General features: G+C 31.9%; 1 protein-coding gene across 4 annotated transcripts in view; it reads left to right on the top strand.

Moving 5' to 3' along the window:
- Window positions 1-25,644, top strand: part of LOC129944028 (SH3 and F-BAR domain-containing protein DDB_G0274695) — a 121,742-nt gene that overhangs the window by 33,265 nt on the left and 62,833 nt on the right. Inside the window, exons 2-3 of one of the 4 annotated variants that reach the window (XM_056053181.1) lie at window positions 17,409-17,528; window positions 24,199-24,255. The exons of 1 other annotated variant lie outside the window; for it this stretch is intronic. In XM_056053181.1, the coding sequence (XP_055909156.1) occupies window positions 17,409-17,528; window positions 24,199-24,255 (177 nt within the window). The remainder of the gene's footprint in view (window positions 1-17,408; window positions 17,529-24,198; window positions 24,256-25,644) is intronic. 2 more of the 4 variants (XM_056053183.1, XM_056053182.1) reach the window with 2 other exon arrangements.

Genomic DNA, 25,644 nt, shown 5'->3' with positions numbered 1-25,644 from the left:
AATATAGGTTGGAAATGGTTCAGTCAATTCATGTCCAAATTAAAGGCATTTGGCTTATAAAAGTTAAAAAAAGAGGCTGGGAAGCGACCCACACTGACAACTTCATATACCGTCTGTCGATTTGTCTGGCTTAAAAGTTTGTCAGTTGAATTATTCTTAAAAACGTTTTTTTTTCGTTGCACAAAACTGTTTTGGAGATAAAATCATTTCGTATTCGTAAAATTTTCGAGGTGACAAATTTCTTTTTAGTCTTTTTGATTTATAAAAAAAACCGCTAATTGGATTTTTTTTCCAAAAATATACTGATTTTATATCACGTTACAATATATAATATATAATTTCATTCAAGTCTCTTGCGTCATTGGTTAGTAAGTTATTTAGGGTTAACTAAAATTTGCATCTTTTATTTTTAAAAAAACCACCCACGAAATTCTTTTGAGAGCCCTTTCTGCATCTTTCTGCCTTATTATCTGTATAATAAAATTTATTTGAAGTTGACATCTTTTCTAGTTCTTGAGCTATGGACGACGAAAAAAACGTCGCGATCGTACGGACGTACGGACATCTTTCTTAAAATATTTTATATCGACTCTAGGGACCTTGAAACGTCGAGATATGTCAAAATTTTCAATTTGACAAATCGGGCCCATTACAATAACTTCCTATGGGAAGTTAAAAATAAAAGATACAAAAATAAGTGCGGTTCAAAGCTAACCTCTAATAATTAGTTTACCTCTGATGGAAATAACGAAGAATAAAGTTAGACCACTATTGCACTCACGGCCTCGTGTGGAATTGATTGCCTGAGCGTCTTGAGCTTATGAAAAAAAATAACCATATAATCCAAGTAATTTCTAAAAATTTTGTAACTTGAAGTACTGGATTTTTTCAACGATTGATTGTGAATGACACAATATTAAACAATAAGGAGAAATGAGATGGCAACATTTTATTATATCTTTCATTTTGGTTCTGTTTGTTTGAAATTTCTAACATTTTAAATCGGAGCAAATCACAGTAGCTGTATTCACGATAATACATGCAAGGTTTTCGGTTAACTATATCTGTACGTGCGTGTTACTTGTAAAAGAACAACTAATCCAAATAGTTGACCTCAAAGAGCTATTCCAAAACAGGTGGTGTCTGTTCTTTTTCTAACTGTTGTTAACTATTTCCAATCCTTAGGCGTCTTTCTCACGAGACGGTTTCGTCCGTACGGTTTTCATCCGTGAGCCATTGATAGTAAACTAATAAAATTAACTAAAGCTTTCACACTGGACGGAGACTAGTTTTTTTCCGTACGGAAGATTTAAAACAGCTGTCTCAACGACTAAAATATATCAGTGGCGTACGTTACTACGCGAACGCATTCACAAAAGTTTTTGTGGTCACTTGTACTAAAGAAAAATATCTAAAGTATAACCAAAAGTAGACGATTCATGGAGAAAATACGTTATGTGTGAAAACAAAGTCCGTACGGATAAAAACCGTACGGATTTTTACAGTACGGACGAAACCGTCTCGTGTGAAAGAGGCCTTAACGTTAAAATTGTTACGATTTGCAAAAATATGACGTCATCACATCGTTCAACATATTTTGAAAGTGTTAATTACTTAAGAATTGCAAAAGTCCACAACTCAGCTTTATAGCTGAATTGTCAAAGGGTATGACTTGTGCACAATTAAGTAATAACTTTTATTTGGCTAGGGACAAACCAATGAAATAAAGTTAAAGAATACATTTTTTATTTTTGATAGTGTTAGTTTAACAGATCAAAAACTTCTTTATGATTTTCTTAAATTTTAACAAATGACACTTGAGCATTTTTTTGTGACACAAGAACAATTGTTAATTAAGCTATCCAACACGACAATGAACGCAAACATTGATATCAAAAATGTCAGCGTTAATGTCAAAGTGAAATGCCATTTGCCGTCATTTTCTAACAGAACTAAATACTAAAAAAGAACTCTAAATTTAAACTATGGAGACCGCTATAAATTGAATGCATTCTGTATTTGCCAATTCAAAATTGACCAACATAAATAAAGACACCAAACAAAGGGCTGATCGCGTATCAAAGAAACTAGTTTGATAAATGCACAATTTAATATACCTACTAGTCAGGCACTTATACTATACTCGTAGATAGACCGATCTGAATTTCCTTAAAAGTTGCAAGCAATATAAATTTAATCACCAAACTGGTAGCGCGGTAGGTAAATATCCGTTCCGTCGTAGAACGCATAAAATAAAAATATATAAAGTTAACCAGACCAACAAGCATCTCGTGAGGAACAGGAGTAACAACAATCCAAAAGTCGATACAAAAAGTATAAAATAAACTATAAAACTTGTCTCGACTTATTCTCCAAGTATAAGTTGTATATAGATGCAGGTACAACACAGGTATAAAGATACCTTCAGCAGAGCAGTTTTCGAGAACTGATAGAGCAAAATGAAGGTCAATACAGCTGGGATGACAGAAAAAGAATCAATATGATAGGTTTCAGTTTCACTTTCATTTACTGCTTTCTATTAAAATGGCGTTTTCTACTTCAAGCTGCAAAGATGCGATAAAGTTGTTGCTTAGATGTTGGAATTTCGTCTGTCGTAGGCTAACTGACAGATAGATTTAGTTAAACTATAATTTTAAACTATTCATTTCTTTCTGTCTAGTAGAAATATGAACAGAGGCAAATTATCTTCTTTTTATCAAGGTTATAAAGATTTAAATAACAAACGATAAAACAGCCACGACAAAACGCAGGCTTTGTTATTTATAGTTTTAAAATGCAAATTTATAAAAGTTTCTGAAGACACACTCTCGATATGATGGGAATTCATACTTGACAGCTGTTGTAGCTTTAAGTTTAAGAAAATAGACATAAAAGCATGTTTATTGGGCGGAGATGATTTTGTAACCGGGTTTTGTATTGTGGCCATAATTTTGTAGAAAGAAGAAGAAGATCAGCGTCTTTTGATATGAGAAAAATATATGCAAATTCGGAAATAGACGGCCTTGATCTTTTGATTACGTCAAACTATATGTCTTTTTAGGTTTTGATATTTGCGGTTTTTGACCCGTAAGTTAATTTTATGTAAAAATAAATTGGTGAAAATTTATTTTGTCATCTATTGTCTTAAGTAAGATCTGTAAAATGCAATTTAATAATTAGATGGCTCAAAACCAGTAAGATTACAAGACTGAATATATTATTTTAAGGTCAGCTGCATATGAGATAATTGGTTTGGCCTGTTGTTATTTTCAAAACATGTATTAAAATTGTTCGAGTGCATGTAAAGTGTTTCCTAATAGGCACGGGTTGATTTTGACAGCTAGTGGCGGACATATTGTTTCTTTTACTTTCTGTCAAAATATGTTTTTCGTCATCATTATTACAACGTCGAGCAACACGTTCTAATGATAAAACTCTGCTATCAAAACGGACATTCTCTAGCAACGATGTGCGCATTGCCCCCTATTTAAGGGGTACATGGTCTACCGTCGTTCTTTAAAGTCCACTATTCAACGTTTGTAAGTCCACCGACTACGTAAATAATCAGCCAACACCCGTACGTCAACGAAACGCAAGATCTTCCGAAAACATTGCCGCTGTTCATGAAAAAGTGCAGGGGCCCTACTATGTAACGCATTTCGAAAGCAAATATTTTCGAAAACGAATATTTTGTACTCTCTATTTTTAATGCGGATAAGAAATCTAGTACTTACGGAAAGACAAATCCACATTCGGATTTTTCGTATCTGGCAATGCGTTTCCGAATGTCATTAGCGTTCGAAAACGAAAACTGTGTTTCTACACCAAGAGGGGTTCGAATGTCGTTTTTAAACTACACAAAAGGAAAATTGTGTTAAGTTGTTTGAAATAGATAAAATATAAGTAAGGAAATAATAATTTTATTCAAAATTTAAGCAAATAAATTCCATTACAGGGAATCATCAGCAAAAAATGTGCATACCAAACAAAAGCAATTTGAAATTATGGTGGAATTCGTGTGACTTGAAGACAAATTTAAACTTTCTAAGCTTTGAATTAAAAAGAGAGATGTGGCATTTGCAAAGCAGTGAATGTAAAAAAAGGCATTACGATAGTTCTTAAGTGATAATAATGACTGAATTTCAATTTAAATTTTTTTTTCGTCATTGGGCCTTACCAATAATTATTGAATGAACAAGCGTTTAGATAAACGCCAAATTAAATTTTAGGGACGAGTTTATTTGTGTGTTAACCAATAACCAAATTAAACACGTCTTTAACTAAACTGTGCTCTATTACATTATCTACTACATTTGTTGCCAAACAGACAGCTGCTGTCGAAATGACATTCCCCACGTTCAGGATGCTAACAAATACGTATCCGAATCCAAAAAATGTCAGATTTCTTTTGTGTATTTGTTGCATCAGCGACATTGCAGATATTTCAATGCCGATCTCCGAAAGTTCTTTGGGGGTTGTTCCCCCCTCAGTTCCCTTTTGAGACCGACTGAACGCACTTATTTTGCTCCTGGCTTGCATTTTTAGCCGATTCCATTGCTCTCTTATTTGTTTGGCTGTAAGGCAATAGCCAGTGGCATTGAACATTTCCTCAATGCTTTGCCAAGCTTCAAATTTAGCTTTGAGTGTTTTTCCATCGTGGAGTTTACTCTCCACTGTCATAGAAAACGGCTTCACTGCTTCAACCAGCAACTCCTTCATTGCTCGTGTCCAGTTAAAGGACTGACTTCGCTTTGTTGCCATTGGAATAACAATTTACTCTGAAATAAATTGAAATGTTACTTACATAATATATTTAAATAAAAAGAAATTAATCTATTTGTTTATTTTAATTACCTTTTTTAGTTTTGTTAGTTTTTATGAGCTCACGGTCACGGCCAAAAATAAATTTGCAACAGATAAAAGAAACATACGAAACATTTCTTATGCTACCAACTGTCAGAATGACAGCACAAACATGACGTTTGCACTTACATCACGAAGTTAAACATGCGTGTCTCTAATCTAAAATTTAGAGTGACGTTTAGCGTTAAGCTGACTATTTAATTGATTATTGGTATGGTTCATTATTTAGAGTTCACTTAAGTATTTATGGCTGAATCACAAACACGCTTCAGCTTTGGCTTCGTCTGCGTTGCGGTAGGCCTGCTTTGAGGTTGCTTTGCATGACATTTCTATTATTTCATCCCTCCAAAGAGCAAATATTTTGTTTGTTGACATTTTTTTTACAGCTGTTGAGCTGTCAGACAAAGCAAATGTTAAGATAATTGAACTAGAGCTTCCGTTTGGAATAACATTACGTTACATTACGTTCTTTTCCTTACGATTGTCAAACGAAACGTGAGGTCGAAGCTCCATTGTGATCGCATGCATTGAATTCCTATGGTTGAACTCGTAAACGTAGGCGAAGTCGAAGCTGAAGCGTGTATGTGTTTCAGCCATTAAGTCGTCACTAAATTTGATTATTGGTAAGGCCCTTTGTGATTTGTTTTTTTTTTTTTTGTATTTTTGCTTGACAAATCTCATAAGAAATATTTCGAGACTCGGCAAATCTACTCTATAAATAGAAAAAGTACTAGATGATTGTTTTATTCAATTCGAACAGTTTACCAAAGCAGAATCCGAGGTTGTCAATTCCGAGTCGTTTACAAGAACTTGGTCTGTTTCAGAGAGTTTTGCGTCATGATTTGGGTCTGCACGCAAACAAAATCCAAACTGACCCAGGAACTTAAAACCAAATGACCACACGGAGTGGATTCTTGTTTTTTTTTTTTGTATGTTGCCTCTTGCGACTACTTCTACTTCCGCATGTAGGGTGTTTGGGAAAGAGACATTCTGATATTTGTTAATAGGTTTGCACCGCTTTACTTTGAGATCGATTATTATTATTAAAAGAAGTGGTGCCAAGCTCGCTTAACAAGGGTGTTAAATCACAACATCTTGGATGACAGTTGTCACACGGTCAGAAATTTTTGTTTTCAAATCTCCAAATTGCGAACTGTGAACTGTGATTTAAGAATTTCAATGTGTTTTCTACTGTGTATTGTTGCAATTTCAGTAATGGCGTAGTTTATACTTGTGTCAAAAGATGACAGATTTAAAAGTGACAGCTGCCCAAACAGTGAGGTATAAGAAATTAAACCTTGTATTTTTATTTACTAACACAGAGTTCGCATAAACAAGTTTTTGCTGGAAAGTATTATTTCAAAATGAAAATAATTAAGACAAATATGAACTTCCAAAAAATAATTAAGCCTTATACACAATTTCCTATGCACACAGTATCTCCATTGCTTTCAAAATAAAATCATTTAGGAATTTGTTTTTGTGTTTAAATTATATTCATATAATTAAAATTCAACGCCAATAAAATATTACTAACGCCAACAATCCAAAAACAATTTATTAAAAAACCTTTTAGGGTTACTCCTCCTCATTCATGAAACTTAAACAAAAAATCATTCGGCTGTTAAAAGCTTTCAATTCTTTTTATTTATGTTTGTATTTTTATTTATTTTAATTGGCTAAAGTGTGTTTAACTAATATTAATTGGTTTGCGTAGATTTTCATTTTAAATGAATTGTTATGCTATACTAACTTCAATTTATTATAATTATTCTATGGAAGTTGCCTTTATACACAATACTTATTCATATGTTCGTGCATTATGTTTGTTGAAATAAATAATAATTATTACTATGACATCAAAACATTGAATGACATTTCTTAACAATGGATATTTTTGTTGCAGCAACAAAAAAAGTGGCATGCTTCACTTTATGTGAGTACATACTCACTCACTGTGTGGATTTATATATTATGTTTGGTGTACTTGCAAGCCGCACTTTTAAGGTCATAAAAGAAAATTGCTTTCTATTTTATAGGGCTTTTTAATAAAAGAGCTATACAAGATTTTACTCTGAATAGCCCGATATTTGGGCAGCTGTCACATTTGAAGCTCTCAACTTTTGACATTTGGCAATCTGGAAAAATAGCTCCTTGATCAATTTTCGAAACAATATATACATAGTGGTTCTATCAAGGTTTGCATGTGTTTACATATTTGACATTTTTCATGGGCCATGGCTTCAGAAAATTTCAACATAGATACGTGGTATATGTTTGTTTGAAGTCATGTTGTAAGACGTGATTTAATTTGGATAATCCAAACTTTATGAATGTCAAACTAATGAGGAAACATTTAGTTCATTTTTAAGTTTAGCAAAGCAGTCATCCAAAAACAATAAACATTTAATTATTTATTTAGGTTTAAATTTTAAAAAAATGAGCACATCCAAATTTGGTTAATGGAAATTTCAGAGAAACATTGTTCTTATATACATAGTGGATTATCTGAGATTTAATACTCTTAAGGGCCTTGCACATGAGAGCGAACAACGAATGGACGAACAAACATGCTTTTACACATTTCAAGAAGTCAATTTCAAACAAAAATACATTTAAATTATAAGAAACCAATTGACATTACTGTTAGGATAGTAAAATTTGCATTTTGTTCTTTAAAACAAGAAAATTTTGTAAAAAACAGTTTGGTAGCAACGAACTGTCAAATTCTATTCGCGTTCCACATACCATCCACACTGCAATGAATAATTTGTTCGCGCACTACATAACCCCAATACTATACCATTCTTGTTTTGTTTTTGTATAAAAGATCATGGTTGAGAAGAAAATTGAGAAAAGGGTTATTCAATTCGTGAATAGAAATAAAGCCTACGTGAAAGAAAAGTCAAAATATGCAAACATCCACAGTTCGTAGTTTGTAGCTCATGTGCAAGATGCTTTAGGACCAGTTGAACAATTCTAGTTCAATATTTGAACCGTGGTTCAAATTTGGTGAACTTACTCAACAAACTCAAATTTAAACGATACCCGTGTTTTTTTGGCAAGTTAAGTAGAAAATTCCCAAGAAAACGCATCGGCAGTAGCCAGATTTTTGTATTTAAAAATTGGTACAACTTAAAGAAGATCTGTTAGAATAATAATAAAAAACACACAAATAGAAGAAAGTTTTGTGAAAACCAAAAGTCAAAATTTACTTCAGCAAAAAAAAAACAAACCAAAACTAATAAAATGGACAATTTTCAAGAACAGATGGTTAGAAAACATCTGGAAATTGAGATTCTATAAAAATAGTTCATTTTACAATTGCAGCTTTGACATAAAATAAAAACATCAAGAAGGGGGTTTGTTCGTAGACTACTACATTAACATGTGGTATTGAAGCGAGCTTGAAGCTTGTCTCAATTCTTTATAAAACTGAATCGAGTTGAAATGAGCTTGATGAAATTTGGGAAAAAATCTGTTTGGAGGAGTTGGTTTTACAAATAATGCATTATGGTCAGTTTATTTGCATGTTTTTGAACAAAAAATAGAGTTCCTTTTTTAACAAATACACAAAAAAATCACATAGAGTTGCTAGCGTATTCTTATATGTTGCTGAACTATTCACTTCCTCATTGTTTAACACGAATCAAACTATCTCACTTGCACTTCATAAGAAACATCGAAACACCATTTGCATTTAAGAAAATGCTGTCAAACTTAATCATTTTTAAATCTTCTTGTGCGGTGGGAACACCAAAAAGATTTATTTAATCTAAACTGAGATAAACCTTTGGCTTAAACTTAATTATATTTTCTTTTTAGATCGATAGATAGATCTTTATTGTAACTGAAATTCTTATAATTTAAACCTAGATTGCACAATTTACAGAGATATGGTGTCTTATATTCTACCTTACTACTGAAAATATTATAACAAGCACGGAAAAGTTACTAAAAAAACCTTCATTAGATTTATCTTTTCTATTCTTGCAAAATAAGCCTAGTTACTAAATTTTCATCAACAAAACTTAATAATATCAATCATACCAACATTTGAGAACGAAATCACATGAGATCCATTCGAGACACGTATAAATGTCAAAAACCTATCCGTAGTTAGATTCTACTTTAATTTTTATCGGTATTATTTATACTACGGATATTGTTTTTGTTATTCGTGTAAAATCCTACTATACTTTTGATAGATTTTCCAACAAAACACGAAATTGACTTTTTCTGTTCATGTCAACCTTAAACCACTATTGAACTTGGGTTTCAATGAAGTTTCGCTCGCCATGAGTTGATTCTAGTACATTTTTGAATTTTGAAATCTGTCAAAGAAAATTTACATTTGTTCAAAGAAAAAAAGTAAAAATGTGTCTTAATTGATTTCAATAATTAAGAATTCAAAATGTTTAAGACATTTGACGGAAATTGTTTTTGAAATTTTATATTTTAGTTCGAACTTAATTGCATGGCATTCATGTTTTTACACAATACTAATACTAGCACACTTTATAGAATAACTATAAATTGGCACTCAAAAATTACACAAATTCAAATTGACTGCCCTTAAAAGCTATAGATATGACGTGCTAACATTACAACCATTTAAATGTTTAAAATATAAAAATAAATGGTCGACTCCACGTAAATTAAACTAAAGTTCAAAATTTATGTACGTTATATGATTTATGATTGTTAACGTTGACGTTTACATGAATTTTATCTTTTTCATTATTTTAATTTACAATTTAAACTCTTTATCTGCAACTTTATGCATAAATGTGATTTATGGCAAATCAGAGGCGGACTAAGTGTTGTGGAGAGCACTTTGTGTATAAGGCCCAACTTAAATTGACTTAACCCAGCTTAAGCTACTGTCAAAATTGAACGAAACATTTTTAAAAATTATCGTTAAGGCAAAATGTAGCCATAATGGATTTATGTTACTTTTAAACTATCACAATTCGATTTTATTGATACAAAACTTTATTGTCGAAAGGTTATTTGGTTAATTGTTTTGTATTTTGAAAAATGTATTACAAAACTAATCTCCATAGGTTAAAAAAAATTATATGTTTTCTGCATTCAAGACTCTAAACTATAATACAAACATAAATTTAAAAGAACAAAACAAGCTCAAAAGTAGTGTTTGTCCTATAAATGGCGATAGAAAGACCAATGGTATCTTTTTATTCAAGTTCTTAAAGATCAAGGAACTGGTTAGGTTAGGTTATAGTGGCTATCCAGATGGAAACGGACACACTTAGGCCAGTTTAATGGCCCATTGTGATACCACATGAATCTTGAGGCTTCCTCCTAAGCTCAATGGAACTAGCTTGAGTCCCTTACGAAATGTAAGAGGCTGATTATACCGATATGATTTAGATCGTTTAGATCGTTAAAGAAGAATTCTCCTAGGTAATTCCTGCGTTTTCGAGCTAGAGCAGGGCATGTGCAGAGAAGATGAAGAACCGTTTCTTCCTCTTCCTCTTCCATACAGCTTCTGAAAAAGTCATTTGAGAATACGCCTAGTCTCGTGGCGTGCTTTCCTATTAGACAGTGTCCGGTTATGACACCTATTATCGAGCTTTTATGCGATCTGCTTAGAGAGAGCAAGCACCTTGAACGTTTTAAATCCAGTGTTGGCAGATGTTGTTTGTTAGTTGACACGTTGTTATGTTGTTTCACTTGTTGCCTGCCCTCCTCACAGCGTCTTGCATTAGCAGCAGTTTACAAGTAGCGATTGGTATGCCAGTACTTGCCAAACGTGGTAGGATGGGCAGTACTGTACCGTTCCAGTCGAGTTCATCTTCCTTACAGTTACCTGGAATGTCTCTATGGCCCGGCACCCAGAAAAGGTGAATATTTAACTGCTGTGCCATCTCCATTAGAGATGATCGACAGTTATGAACTGTTATAGAGTTTGTAGAGACAGAGATATCACGTCTTCTTTAAACCGGGACAAGACTTCCTTTATCGCCAAAAGTTCCGCCTGGAACACACTACAATGATTGGATAGGAAGAATGAGAGACTTAATTTCAGTGGTTCAGAGTACACACCTCCACCAACCCCTTCTTTTATTTTTGACCCATCTGTATAGACTCATCTTCCAGGAATGTCCTATCCTCCCAAAAAGATCTGGGAGGTGTAGAAGTCTGGAAATTTCTGTCGAATTGCAGTTGGAGGATGGTGCTGTGTGGTTTGGAATTGATTCTAAATACCTAAGAATTACGGAGTGGCCAATGTTGTTGTTAGTCCACTGCGGCGAAGCTTTGAGGCGAATGGCAGAGCTTGTAGCTATATGTTCGCTAAATATATCAAGAGGTGTTAGGTAGAGTAAGGTGTCCAGTGCCGCAGATAGGGTCGTGCGAAGCGATCCGCTTATACATAGGCAAGTTGAACGTTGGACACCCAATACGTCGTCTGCATAGGTTATCACTCTGAAACCCTCCGCATCCAGACTAGTTAGGATTTCATTCACTACCAGGTTCCAGAGGAGAGGGGATAGAACACCACCTTGTGGTGTCCCTCTACTAACGAATCGTCTGCCAGAAGAGTTGCCCAGTTTTGAGTTAATTATTCTGCAAGCATTAAGCATTAAATAAATTAACTCCCGAAGCGAACTCTCTACATTTAGAGATGTTAGTGCAGATGTGATTGCAGATGTGTCCACGTTGTTAAAGGCACCTTCGATGTCAAGGAAAACAACCATAGTGAACTCTTTATGATGAAGGGAATATTCAACGGTGCGTACTAAAGTGTGTAACGCTATTTCCTACCTTTTACAGTAGGCATGTTTAGACGAATACAGAAGTCTTGTATCGATACTTGCCTTTAAATGTATATCAATCAAACTTTCCGAGGTCTTAAGAAGGAACGATGATAGACTTATAGGTCGTAGATCCTTAATATCGCCTTGGGAGTATTTACCTTCTTTTGGTATAAAAACAACTTTAACTTCTCTACATGCTGATAGCTGGACTAGTTGAAAGAATTTTCCGTAAGCTAGAGAGTTCAGAAGTTTCTTCTATCGTGCCACAAAAGGATTGCCAAGAAGATCGCTTAGATTTCCTTAGTGTCTTCTTGTAGATTCTTAGGGATTCTTTGTAAGAGTCCCAGTAAGAGGCTAGTCTTGCGGCTTCGGCCCAGTTGAAAAGTTTCCTACATTCTTTTTGGACAACTGGACAATGACCAATTGTTATCTACACAAGAATTTCACAAAAAAATTATAAAGGTCTTGATTGCATTTGATTGTTTTATATATTACACATTTGGTTTTGTATTTGCTTATAGCTAAAGTCACAAACAAAATTGACAAGGGATATAAATATTAATAAAATTCTACAATATGTGAACCTAGAATTGAGTTGCAACGCGTTTAGAATTTGACATTTACTTTAGTTTAAGCCATTTTACTTGTTTATTTGGCGAAAGTGAACGAAACTTTACAAATCTAAGTAGAACGTCTATTATGGTTACTTATTTATACAACAATGTATTGGAGTATGCGATGGCTTAAGGTTGATAAGGTCCATTAGAGTTGGAATTTTAGGGCTAGTTTGTTTACGGAATGTTAGGTTTTAGTTCTATGGGAAAAATGTATGAAATCAGCTGATTCGATAAAATTATTCTACTATTGTTGTCTCAAAGTATGCATTTCCCTATCACCATTTTGGTTTCGATCATATTTGGAAAAATACTGTAAGCAAACAAGACCTTAGGGGGCTAGATGTCCAATTCTGAGTTTAAGGTGTATACCTATGGACTCTTTTTTTAAATATCATTCCATTTTTTTTAAACATCTAATGCTTAACTTGAATCAGATCGTTACTTTAACTTTCAGTGATATGCTAAATGCAACTGTCCCCTAAGTTTATGACATTAGGAATTATATGACACATTGTTCAGATTTGGGTATGTTTGATTTGAACTGTCACTATTTAGACGAGTTCACATTTATCGTTTTTAATAGAAATTGAATTTGTATTTTAGTAAGAACTAAGTTTTGGATTAATTTAACCTTTAAATAATTAAAAGTAGAAGTTGCCAAATCCTTACAATTTTTTTTTTCAATTAATTGCCTAAACATATAAAATTATGAGAATCACTCCATTAAAGCCAACGTCAAAGTACATTCTGTTAAGCCTTCTTTGAATACAAAATGTCTGCTTTTAACGAGATCTAATTTTTCCCTAACGAAAATAACAATCTAAAATAATCGACCCCCTTTCTGACCCTCTGGCTCTTTGATGCATTTCATAGCTTTGAAAGCAAAAAAAAAAATAGAAAATTAATTTCCATTAATTATAGAGTTCAAGCGAACTTCCACCTTCATAAAGGAAAAAATAATGGTTTTCAATTTATTTTTCTATTCGTTTTTCACACACAGCATCCGCATCTGCTTTTCTAAGTGCGCGGGTTGTTTTTCTATTTATATTTATACCTAATGTATTCTCCGCACCAACTTCACCGCCCATATTAAGTCCCCACGCGTCCAATTATAAATCCACCGACCGAACAACACCAACTGACCTACATGGGAACTGTTTTTTTTTCTATTTTTCAAGCCCCGCCGGTAACAATTTACAACAACTTAAATTAATTCTCAGCTTTAACTTCATAAAGTATAATCATTTACCTATCTTATAAAAGTCTTAGTTATTATTGTTGTTTTTGAAGTTGTGTTTATTATAAAAATAATAACAAATTCAAGTGCAAGTGGTCACTCAGTGAATCCGCGTGATAGTCGTTATTTAAAAGGCCTGACCGACCGACCGACGCGGCCGATGCGATGCAGCGTGTAATTTTGCAGCGGCCTTCTCATAAATGAACAAAGCTAGAAAAAAATGAAAAGAAACGATTTGTCTTGACAATGGTTTCACTATTTCATTTAATGATGTTTTACGTTTATTGTGGTCACGCCAGAGAATCGCACTGTCTTCAAAAATGTATAATGTACTTACTTAGTCATTTTGGTAAGGTGGGAAGGTGAGCTTTAACAAGCAAGGCATTATATTCAAAATTGTTGGTTAGGATCATCGACAATTTATATATACCCGTATTATAACTACAGGCTCCGAGAAATGGATTTGGAGTCTAAGTAGCCTAATAATAACAGGTGAGCTGAAAGTGTGTTGGTTTAGATTTGTTATGAATATTGTGCTAATTTGTTCGTGATGTACGGCGCAGTTATCTCCATGGAGACAATAAGATTCACCAATGGCGTGAGATCATTTTTAATGACATAAACACATCTAGATGATTAAAGTTCGAAAAATTATGAGTAAACACCTATTCGATAAAAAAAGCAGCTTAAATAGATGTGGAACTAAAAATCATTATTTGTCAAACTCAGACAGTTGTCCAGTGGTTTTGACATTTGACGTGACGTATCAGAAAAAAAATTTACGACCCAGACATTATACTGGCATAAAATCCAAGCTGTCAGTTTTTGTGAATGGAATGGTTGTCACATATGAAATACTTTTTATTGAAAAAAAAACAAAAGCTAACGTCTCTTAAACTTTCCATCAATAACTCGAAATATTTCTAGAATAGTTCTACTAAAACTGCTTGTTAACTTAATTTTCTGAAGATCCGTTGGGTAAAACTTAAGTTTTCGATTTTTTGACACTAATATATATGAGTCATTGCTCATCTTTTAAGGGTCCGTTCACAGTAAGAGGTTGAAATTAGGTTCCAATTGGATATCAGTTGACAGCTAAAAACTTTGCAAGGAGTCTGAATAAAACTCCTTTATGATAAAAATAACGGTTTTAATACACCGAATGAGAATATTTTCACGTTCTATAAAAAATACTTTTGGCGCTTTTAAATCTTTTGAAATCAATCAATATTCACCATATTCACTCGCTATTCACCAATTAGATTTTAATTTCTGACAGGAAACGCTAAGAAGGTTACTTTCGTGAACAGCCTAATGGCCCAACTATAATAGACTTAACCGAAAGTATGCTAATGTCAAAACCGAACGAAAAGTTATTAGAAGTTATCGTCAAAATTAAAAGTAACCATAATGGATTCAAGTAAGCCATTAAATGGCTCTTGCGTAATTGCGCGAAAGTAAACGAAATTTAACGAAACTGAGCAGAACGTCTATTATGGTTAGTGACATAAGGCTGCGTATTGGTTCGTTCCCTTAAGTTGGCTTAGGTTCGGTTAAGTCTAAGGTGGGGGGGGGGGGAAGAACCAATACGCAGCCTTATATGTCACTAACCATAATAGACGTTCTGCGTCCGTTCCCTTAAGTTGGCTTAAGTTCCGTTAAGTCTATTATAGTTGGGCCTTAAGTCATGAATGGTTTAAAAAAAGAATAGTTTTGACAATAGCTGTCATAAAAAACTACTACATGCAATACAAACCAACCAGTTAGGACGCTAATGGCAGCCCTGAGGAAATAAATGTTAAGCACTTAAAATCCCTTTCACCCTTAATTTCTTAAAGACTTCACAAATAGTTTCACAGAAATGACAGTATAACAATACATTGGCTGTCAAAAATGGATAACATAAATAAATTGGGTGGCGCAACAGTCCGTTGTGAACCAGGGCCTAGTGACTTACAACTCTCAACCATTCCTGTGTGCGAGTACTGTTGTCAGGAATGGAAGGGACCTACAATTTTAGGCCGAATCCGAACGGTGAATTCGAGAAAGTACTTTTTCTTGACAAGAATTACTCTTGAAGGATTTGTCAATTCCTCTCAAGAGACAATACCCGAAATTAATTTTTTTAAATTAAGGTGGCACAGGCAGGGATTGAACCCAAGACCCCTTGCATGACAGTCCAACGCACTAACCATCATGCCACAGGTCAAAAATGGATTATTTTATTTAAATGAGGGAGTTGGCCATTGTTTATTTTAGAATTCTGATTGATATTTCAAATGTTTTTAATTTATGAAAATATTAACCGCAGTATATCTATTCAGTCCAAAGTTCAAAATTAACTTTTTTTTCGAAAAGTTTACATCTTCGAAAATTTACTGTCCGAAACATGATATTTCGAAGATCCCTTTTTTTTATTTTCATCATTTAACTACAAATCCAACTGACAGTTTCCGTTGAACTTTATTTCCCTAGGTTATGTAAGCACTTTATTTCCTACTGATTTCGGAACATAAATAATACCAAATAATTAGATCTGTTCAGCTCTAAAAAATCCCCTAAAGTGTACAGAAGATTGATTCATTCATTTAATTTCCAACCATAATATTATGGAGTAATGAAGCGTATCGAATTTCAGTTGAAGTTTTTGTTACTAAAGGTTCGAGATATGAGTATTGTTTGCTTGTTTAAGGTGTGTACCTACTACAAATAACCTAGTTAGCAGTAAGTTGTATTTATACTGCAATTCTCATATCCATCCACATCCGATGTTCGTATTTCAACTTGCGAGCGCGAATTTGCAAAACATGATCTGATCATCAATACTTTGTGTATATTTTTATGACTCGTTGTTTGGTTGTTTGACGTTTATTTTCTTTACTTTTCATTTTTTCAAATTATGAATGCAGAAGCAGAGAGGTGGTATACACAGATCTGACAGATAATTATTACTGCTAGTCATGTCGGCAACATCAGCAGCGTGTAAAGGTTAACACGCTGTTGTTCTCATATTAATTGAAAGAAAGTTATAATAGAATGTGACTTGAGTAGGAACCTAAAGCTTATTGTATTTTTGTATGAATCGCGGGAGTTTTTTTTGTTTAACTGACAGTTGTTAAAAAGAAAAACCTTAAACAATAGTCAAAAATGAGCATTCTAATTACTTGACAAAGTAGATATAGAGAATAGAATTTATGGTTATCAACATAAGACGGGACATTCAACATGGAAAAATGAAAAATATAAAAAGTAGAACAACAAAACTGGGCTAACATTTAAAGTTGCTTTGATATTGGCTGTCACTAAAATCGCACAAAAGTCTTACAATGGTGAAGTGAGAATCGAACTAACCCTATGTCTAGTTTTCTTTATGAATGTTGAACAGACCCACAGAGATGTCAGAGAAAAAAAAAGTTGAAATTGGTTTAACTTTGACAACAGCTTCTAATTTGACAGTTGTAGGAACATTGTATTCAAACAGTGAAGTTCAAAATAATGATTGAAGAATATTTAAGCGAACAATTAACCTTAACAAAATTCTAATTAACAAAATTTATAACAAAAAAACTTGCTTCTTATCAGACTCACTGACACTTCTCTTTTTATATTTAACCTGCCCACAAGTTCAAGGCAACTTAATTAAAAACCTAATTTACTTCGCATTATAGAACGTATTCGCCGTTATATCTTCATTTATACAATACAGTAGACATAAGAAATGTTAAACAATATAATTTGTACCACTATTTGTGTTTAATTTTTCTTTCTTTCTCTTTTTTTATTTTTTCTTGATCATCTTTACTTTTATTCGTGTGATCTTATACAATAACAATAAAAATCGAAACTCAATAAAAATAAAATCGATAAAAATTAAATTAAAAACAAAAAAAAACAACTTTTAAAAAAAAGCTTGGAAGTTCACGGTCAAAATCTGTCCTGATGAGTCTCAGATGTACAACAAGCCGTTCGAGATCACGTTCACTTTCAACTGATAATCTTGGCCGGGGGAAACAAAACAAACTTCAACAGGTAAGAGACGTCAAACTGCCATACAACATAACGGCTAAACAGCACAGCGCATCAACATCATTCCCACTTTAACTGTATTGTGATGTCTCTGGTATAATATGATGGCTTGGATGACATTCCTTTTGTGTGTTGGTTTTTTGTTTGACGTTTAATTTGATTAACAACTTGTTAACATCAATACAGTTTCTTATTAATTTGTGGGGACCTCGAACATTAATAAAACTCATACCATCTAAAACCACAGTACACAAATCTATCAAAATTGAAGAAATTAAACATGGCTGCTCAAATGGCCATGGCTGTGCATACTGAACATACGTCAGAATTAAAGTTGACAGTTGTTTCGACTTTGTTGGTTCTTAATGAAAACGCTAATAAATTTACCTTGAAATGATATGTGTTCTGTGAGTTGGATTATTTCCTATTAATAAAATGCCCTTTAAAACTAAAAAATAATAATGCTTACCACTTTTGTGTTATGAATTCTTAATTGCACCCTATTTCCAAAACAATTTAACATTTTTGTGTCTCAAACCATTGTTGTACTTCTTCATCAATAAAATAACAACCATTATCTGTGTGATTTTTTACTAATTCAATAGATATTTACAATTTTTAAAAGTGTGACTAAAAGTTAACTAAATTTGACGCCATTAAAATTAATACCATTTCGATATTTCAATTCTAAAAGAATATCTCGCTTCATTTTGTGCTTTGACAGATAGTTATAAAAATAGTGCTAATTTAACACTATAAGTCTTTGTTAAAGAAATCTATGAATACCAAAATATTTGGGAGATAACAGTGTTTGAAAAAATAACACAAACCTTATAAACACGGCTTTAAGAACTATAGTATCCTTTTGCTTTGAAATGGTCTTGCGCTCCCATTTCACTTTTCGCCAATAGATTAGACAAATTCTCTTTAGATTGGAGCGAATGCATAAAATAATGAATTTTGAAAATAAGTGGACAGGCTGTCAAAACTGTCACTGCGGTAAACTGTCGTATTTATTATTAATTTTTAGTACTAAATGTTTACATTTATGCAACAGACAAAATTCAGTAATTGATAAAAGGATTTTTAGAAATGAATCAATGTGCACATTGCAAAGTGTCAAGCTGTTACTTTAATAGGTGACAAATCCGTAAGACGGTGTTCACATTGGACCCTTTTGAAGTGTATCATTCTGAAAACGTTTCACTTTCTCACTTGATAGTAAAACGAAAAATATAAGGAAATCAGATTTTATTTTATTGATTAAGATTGAGATAAAATCATGAAATGTCAAAATGAGTTATCAAAGATCAATGTAAACATCATCTTAGTAGGTTTGTTTGATTAGACAATGCATCACAAATTTTAAAATCCTAACGAATGTCGGTATATAAACTCGATACAGTTTAATAAGAATGCAAACAAAAAAAGTTTTTCATTTTAAATTTGACTGTTTTTTCAAAAAGTTAAGGTGCGTTAGCATGTGGAAATTGAAAGTCTGTTCTATTTCTATGAAATAATTAGCAACAGTTTTTGTTAGTCTACTATTTAACGATCTCTCACGTACTGCCAGTAATTTTTACATAGAATTTTATTGTGAGAAGTTGAAGTGAAATTATTAATATTTTTGTTCGTAAGTGAGACAAAAGTGTGTGCAGATTATTCGGTAGACAGAATATTAATTTTCTACACCTCCTACATGTTTAGAAACCGTTTGAATTTATAATTTTTATAAAATATAAAACTTTTAGTAGAAACCAACCCCTATTATGGTGTTTTTTACACACTTAGATATAAATAGCCTCCCACGATTTTCTTTCAATAATTTTTCATTTCAACAAAAATTCTCATCACGTAATATAATTGATCAAAAGGTGGATGGAATAAATAATTACAAATTATCAATCCTACTGCAAAAAGAAAAATTACTATTCAATGTTCGGGTTATTCGTACAAAGAAAAAAATATTTTTGTATTAAGACAGATTATATTGGCCTAGACATACACTGTTTTTGAACGAATTCTTTAAAAATGCAAATTTGTTTGTAAAACATGTTTAAACAATTGCATCAGTTAGATAACAACTTAGAATTAAGAATCCCATGGTCATATGTAAAAAAGTTGTTATAAAAGCTATCTACATTTTGCATTGATAATAAATGTTATGCTTTCTATGACATTTCACTTTGTAATTAAATATTAAATTAAAATGTTTAAGACTACAATAGTGATAATTTATAATTCATTTGTTTTAAAAAGAAAAAGTTATTATAGTGTAACTCTACCATAATCATTATAGCAAACCGAACAAACCTAAAACTCATTCTTGTATTTGACAGATAGCGTAGTTGATTAATTCAACTTCATAATTATTATACATGTATTTATGTGTGCTATTTAAACGTTGTTAAAGTACCATTTACATTCACTAAATAAATAGGTCCAGTATTGTTATAATTCTTTTTCGGTTCATCATTGAAAAATTTTCACAAAAACAACGCATTTCTATTGTCTCATAAATAAATTCTGACAAAATTGCTTACTAAAAAATGATTCACTCCTTCCGGTTAGAACCTACCTAAGCTTAATAAGAATATCTCTGTGTCACGCTCACGAGTTATTTGACACGGGAATGTGTTAATGAATTATTAACTTAATATTGTTTACTAATTTATTATTAAAAAAAAAGCTCTGTGTTCTTAAATCTTAAAAAATCGTTAAAATTTGAATTTTTGTAAACTAGTACTTCTTTATGATTCATTTATTACAATCGTGAAAAAGGTAACAAACTTAAGAGTGCAGCTTTTTGAGCAATTACTAGAAGTGGTTTGGGCCTTGGATAGACGTTTTTCGGATAAGTTAGGACATAAACCAAAATACAAAAAATGCATAGATAAGTTGTTGAAAATGTGCTAACTTTAATATTGTACTAGAAGAAAAATGAATAGCGGATATGCAACGATGCGAACAATAATATTAGATTCAAACGACAATTTACGTTTTGGAAATTCGTTATCAATGAAGTTAAATAAAGTGAAAAATGGATGAAGCTTGTTTCAAAAGTAGTTAAGTTAAAGGTCGTGAAAACAGCTCTTATGATGTTTCTGTTACATTACAAATAGAGCTACCAGGCACTTGCAAACAAGACATCAACATTTTTTCAGTTACCCAAAAAAGCATTCATGTCACCGAACAAATTTAAAGCGTTTTAGGAAATGTCATTTCTGTATCATGAAATGAACTGAAAGACATGAGTTGCAATATTAATAAAAAACGCGAACTAATTGTGGTAATTTGCAAAACTATTTAATCGATGGAGTAAATTTTGTCTAATTTTGAAGAAAACTGATGGGCATAACTTATAAGGCTTTAGAGCAACCGATATCTGGGAGAAATCAATGAATTTGATGAATGTAAGGTGATATTCAAAGTGATAGAAAAATATCTGTCACAATAAAAATGTGAAAGCCATTTTCCGAGAAATATGACGTTTCTTTCGTAATATGAACAGAATTACCAGACTCTCACAAAACGATTGCTACTTTTTCAATCTTTCTTTTTTTCTTAAAAAAAAAAACATTCAGGTTACCCGACCTACGCAGCTTACGACTTTCTAAAAAAACAAGAAAAAGTATAAGTATTGTCACAACACACCATTTTGGTCCTTCGAAGCTATTATTGTTGAATATTTCAAAATGCCAACCAATATTTAAATAATTCTTAATTGAGATTTGTTCATTCGAATTGAATTCAGTTGAAACATCTTACAGATGGTTAAGTCGTTGATTGTCAATTTGGCTGTCAAAAATGTGACAATCACTGATCACCTTATCTCATTCCACCCTGAACAAAACTTTATTTGTTTTTATTTCTTGAATAAACAAAACTTTATTAACTTCAAAAAGGAAGTTATTGTAATGGGTCCGATTTGTCAAATTGAAAATTTTGACATTTCTCGACGTTTCAAGGTCCGTAGAGTCGAAATAAAAGATTTTTAGAAAGATGTCTGTGCGTGCGTGTGTACGTACGTTAGTACGTCCGTACGTTCGCCACGTTTTTTCGTCGTCCATAGCTCAAGAACCAGAAGAGATATCGATTTCAAATAAATTTTGTTATACAGATAATAAGGCAGAAAGATGCAGAAAGGGCTTTCAAGAAAATTGCGTGGGTGGTTTTTTTTACCATAGCAGTTTGAAAAAAAGGTGAAAATTTTGGTTTACCCTAAATATCTAACGAACCAAAAACGCTAGAGACTTGAATTAAATTTTATAAAATAAATTTTAACGTGATATCAAAGAAGTATAATTTTTGAAAAAAAATCCGTTTACCGTTTTTTTTTTATAAATCAAAACAACTGAAAAAAATTTGTCACCTCCAAAATTTTACGACTGAAATATGATTTTATCTCTAAAACAATTTTGTGCAACGAAAAATAATGTTTTTGATATCTGATAAAATTTTGAGAAAAATCGAATTGACAGTTTTCTTACAAAAAATTAAAAACCGAAAAAAAATTAACAAAAGTTTGTAAAAAATGATTTTCGACTCAAATATCTTTTCGAAAATTTGAGATAACATCTTCTTAATTATTTTTACTTATAAAAAAATATTGTTTTCAACATAAGGACAAATTTTGGGCAAAATCGAATTGACAGTTTTTGTACAAAAAATTAAAAACCAAAACAAATTAACAAAAGTTCTTAAAAATCGATTTTCGACTCAAATATGTTTTCAAAAATTGTTGATATTGGCCTTAAACTACTTTTATCTTTCAAAAAATATTGTTGTCAACATTCAGTAAAATTTTGAAAACAATCGAATTGACAGTTTTTTTTACAAAAAAATAAAAACCTAAAATAATGTATAAAAGGTGGTAAAAATTGATTTTCGATTCAAATATCTTTTCAAAAATTGGAAATATTGGCTTCAAACTAATTTTATCTTAGAAGAAATATTGTTTTCAACATTAGGACAAATTTTGAGAAAAATTGAATTAGCAGTTTTCTTACAAAAATAAAAACCTAAACAAAAATTAATAAAAGTTGGTAAAAATTGATTTTCGACTCAAATATCTCTTTAAAAATTTGAAATATTGGCTTCAAACTAATTTTATCTTAGAAGAAATATTGTTTTTAACATTCGATAAAATTTTGAAAAAAATCGAATTGATAGTTTTTTTTTACAAAAAAATTAAACTCTACAAAAAATAACAAAACTTGGTAAAAATTTACTTTCGACTCAAATAGCTTTTCAAAAATTAAAAATATTGGCTTAAAACTTATTTTATTTCACAGAAAATATTGTTTTCGATATTCAATAATTTTTGTATAAAAATCCAACGGTCCATTTTTTCATAAAAAATAAAATCTACAAAAAATAGTTGATCCGAGTACATATAGACAAACCTTTAAGTACGACAAATTGACAGACGGAATGGAAAGTTATTAGTGTGGGTCGCATCCCAGCCTATTTTTAGATTTACCATAGTAATCATCACTTGGAAGCGAGATAAAATAATGAAATGTCAATATGAGTCGCATAAGATATCCAAGTGTCAACACTGCCTTAAAAAACAAACTTGACAGCTGACAGTTCAAAGTCACATTTAGGAGCTATCAAAATCAATTTCGAGGCTCTCAAGAAGTAGTTATGGAAATAAAAAAAGATGAATTCGGTTTCATGAACGTAAAACATACGTATACTCATTAACCTTCTTCGTCAATATGGACAAAAAAAATCCTAATTTGTTTTAAATCTACTTCTTGACCGCAACAATCTAACATCTCATTCACAACTTAGCACCAATAGCTAAGTCCATATTAAAGTCTCAAATTGAATACAATTTGCGTTATAGCAGACACTAAAACATAATTTGTTTATTTAATCCTCATCCTCACCACATGATGTCACTATAGTCAAACAAGCTCGTGCCATGCCCGATGCATGCATCAGGGAAAACAGCTCTGTTTGCAACTTTAAAAATTATTACTTTATTTCAAATGAAGACGACATTCACGGCGACGGAGTGGAATTTTACGAGACACTTACACTTTACCTACCTACGACTATTTTGTCTGGAAGATGCATTTAATGCTATCCATACGCAACATCGTAATAAATCCGTTATTTTTCGCAAATACTCCGTCTCCTAATGCAACATTCTTCATTTACAGCATCATCAGAGTGTAAAAGTAGATTTTAATAAAATCCAAGGTTTAGTGCCACCCATCAAATTGAATTAGTATCTGGCAACCACTCCACTAGCAACGGACTGCGATTCGACTTTGCAAAGTTTGAGGCACGAACTATCTATGAAAATGAAGAAAAAAGACATCAATTCATAAAATGTTTGTTATTTCCCATGATGAGATATTTAAATGCTACAAGAAGTCTCGAGAGATAAAGATACACTCCCAGTTAAGTTATCCGGCGACACAAGAAACAACAACTTATTTTGTGTCTTCTTTTGAAAAACTGTCAGTTAAAAATTAATCAAAACTTAGGAATAATAAATGGTACAATATTATGCCAGGGTAGATTTGCAATCAAACTACCATTTTGCATTTTATTACCGGGCAACAATGTTTCTCGTTTATGTTGGAGTCTTCTAGAATAATAATAATCATTAGACGAAAAAAGAGAATAATAATTTTGTTTGTTTTATTTATTATAGAATGGTCCTTGGCATTTAACTTGGATACGATGTTTGCATCTAATTCAAATAAAACAGGTGAAGCATCAAGAGAGCTTTTAAATAATATTCGTTCAAATTGTAAAAGAATTGAATCAAATGATTCATTCACATTGTCTTCATTTGTTCATTAAAATGTGTTCATTCTTTCATTCACTTTAAAAAATTCCAAATTGACTTTAAAAGCCACGACCTGGTTAATTTTAACGTGTTAGTATTTTATTACAATCTCTTTGAAAACTGTCAATTGAAGATTAAATAAAAAGAACACAGTCAATTGTTAAAATGAGAGAATTAGGAATGAATGCGTTCGTGAAGGAATTTATCGAGTGTTTGTAAATTCATTCAAATTTTATCAATGTGTTTCTTTTTATTTTTGTTTGTTTTGGTGCTTAAATTTTGTTTTGTATCCTTGTCCCCGTGTGATGTTTCGTTTAACCTATTAACATCTCGTTTTGCTTTATTGATGTGTGTGCAAAATTTGTTTTCTTAAATGATTATTACATTCATTATTAACTTTTTATTTATTTATTGTTTTTATTTTCAGGTAAGCTAACAAAATTCTTACAATGGTGGTTTTTAACTCTGATCACACGACAAAAATAGATTTGTGAGTAAGTATTTTAAATTGTTGTTTGATTTTAATTATTTGTTTTATCCAAGGAACTTTTTAATACATAATCGTGTTCAACGAAAACGGTATGTCGTTTTTCGAAAATGGAAGAAAATTATGGTTAAAGTTGTTTTTAGAAATATTTGTTTGTCTCAAACAAAGCTGACGGTAGAATCAACTTCTTAAAATAGACTTAAGAATTTAAAAGTTCATTCAAGTTTCAAATATACACTTAATTGCACCTTATAATTTGTCTGTCATATACGTTCCGAAATGTCATAACTTGTGCTAAGAACTGACAAAACCAATTTGCCAAGTATAAACGTACCCTAGGTGTTTTTTTTTTGCTTGTGATGTGCCAAAAACAATAGTAAATCTTTTTTTTTGAGCAAATTACGCCATTTTGAACGTTTATGATAAGAAAGAGTTTTCTCTAATTCACCTCATGTACATTTTGAACAGATAAACAAGCCGAAGCTATTTGCACAAGATCCGAGCATATTATTTTATTTTTATTTTCTGTGACTTAATCAGGAATCACAATTGATGAAGTTACTTATTAAATTAGAAGTCAAAAATGTATTCATGAACTGTCAAAACATGATAAAGGCAATTTTATGAAGTTAGCTTCGGTTTGCTTTTCATAAATTTGGACAATTTGCATATATTTCTAAGGAAAGTTAACCCGAAATTCGATTCTCTAGGACAGCAAAAATAGAGAAATTCTCATTAGAAAAGTTTTAATTTTTTGATAGACACATAATTTCATCATTTAATGGGGCAATTTTATTCCGTTACATTTCTTCCATTCAAAA

Source organism: Eupeodes corollae, chromosome 2 (assembly GCF_945859685.1).
Source record: "Eupeodes corollae chromosome 2, idEupCoro1.1, whole genome shotgun sequence".
Lineage (NCBI taxonomy): Eukaryota > Metazoa > Arthropoda > Insecta > Diptera > Syrphidae > Eupeodes > Eupeodes corollae.
The sequence above is the reverse complement of the archived record's forward strand: the minus strand, read 5'-3'. Positions and strand labels throughout refer to the sequence as shown.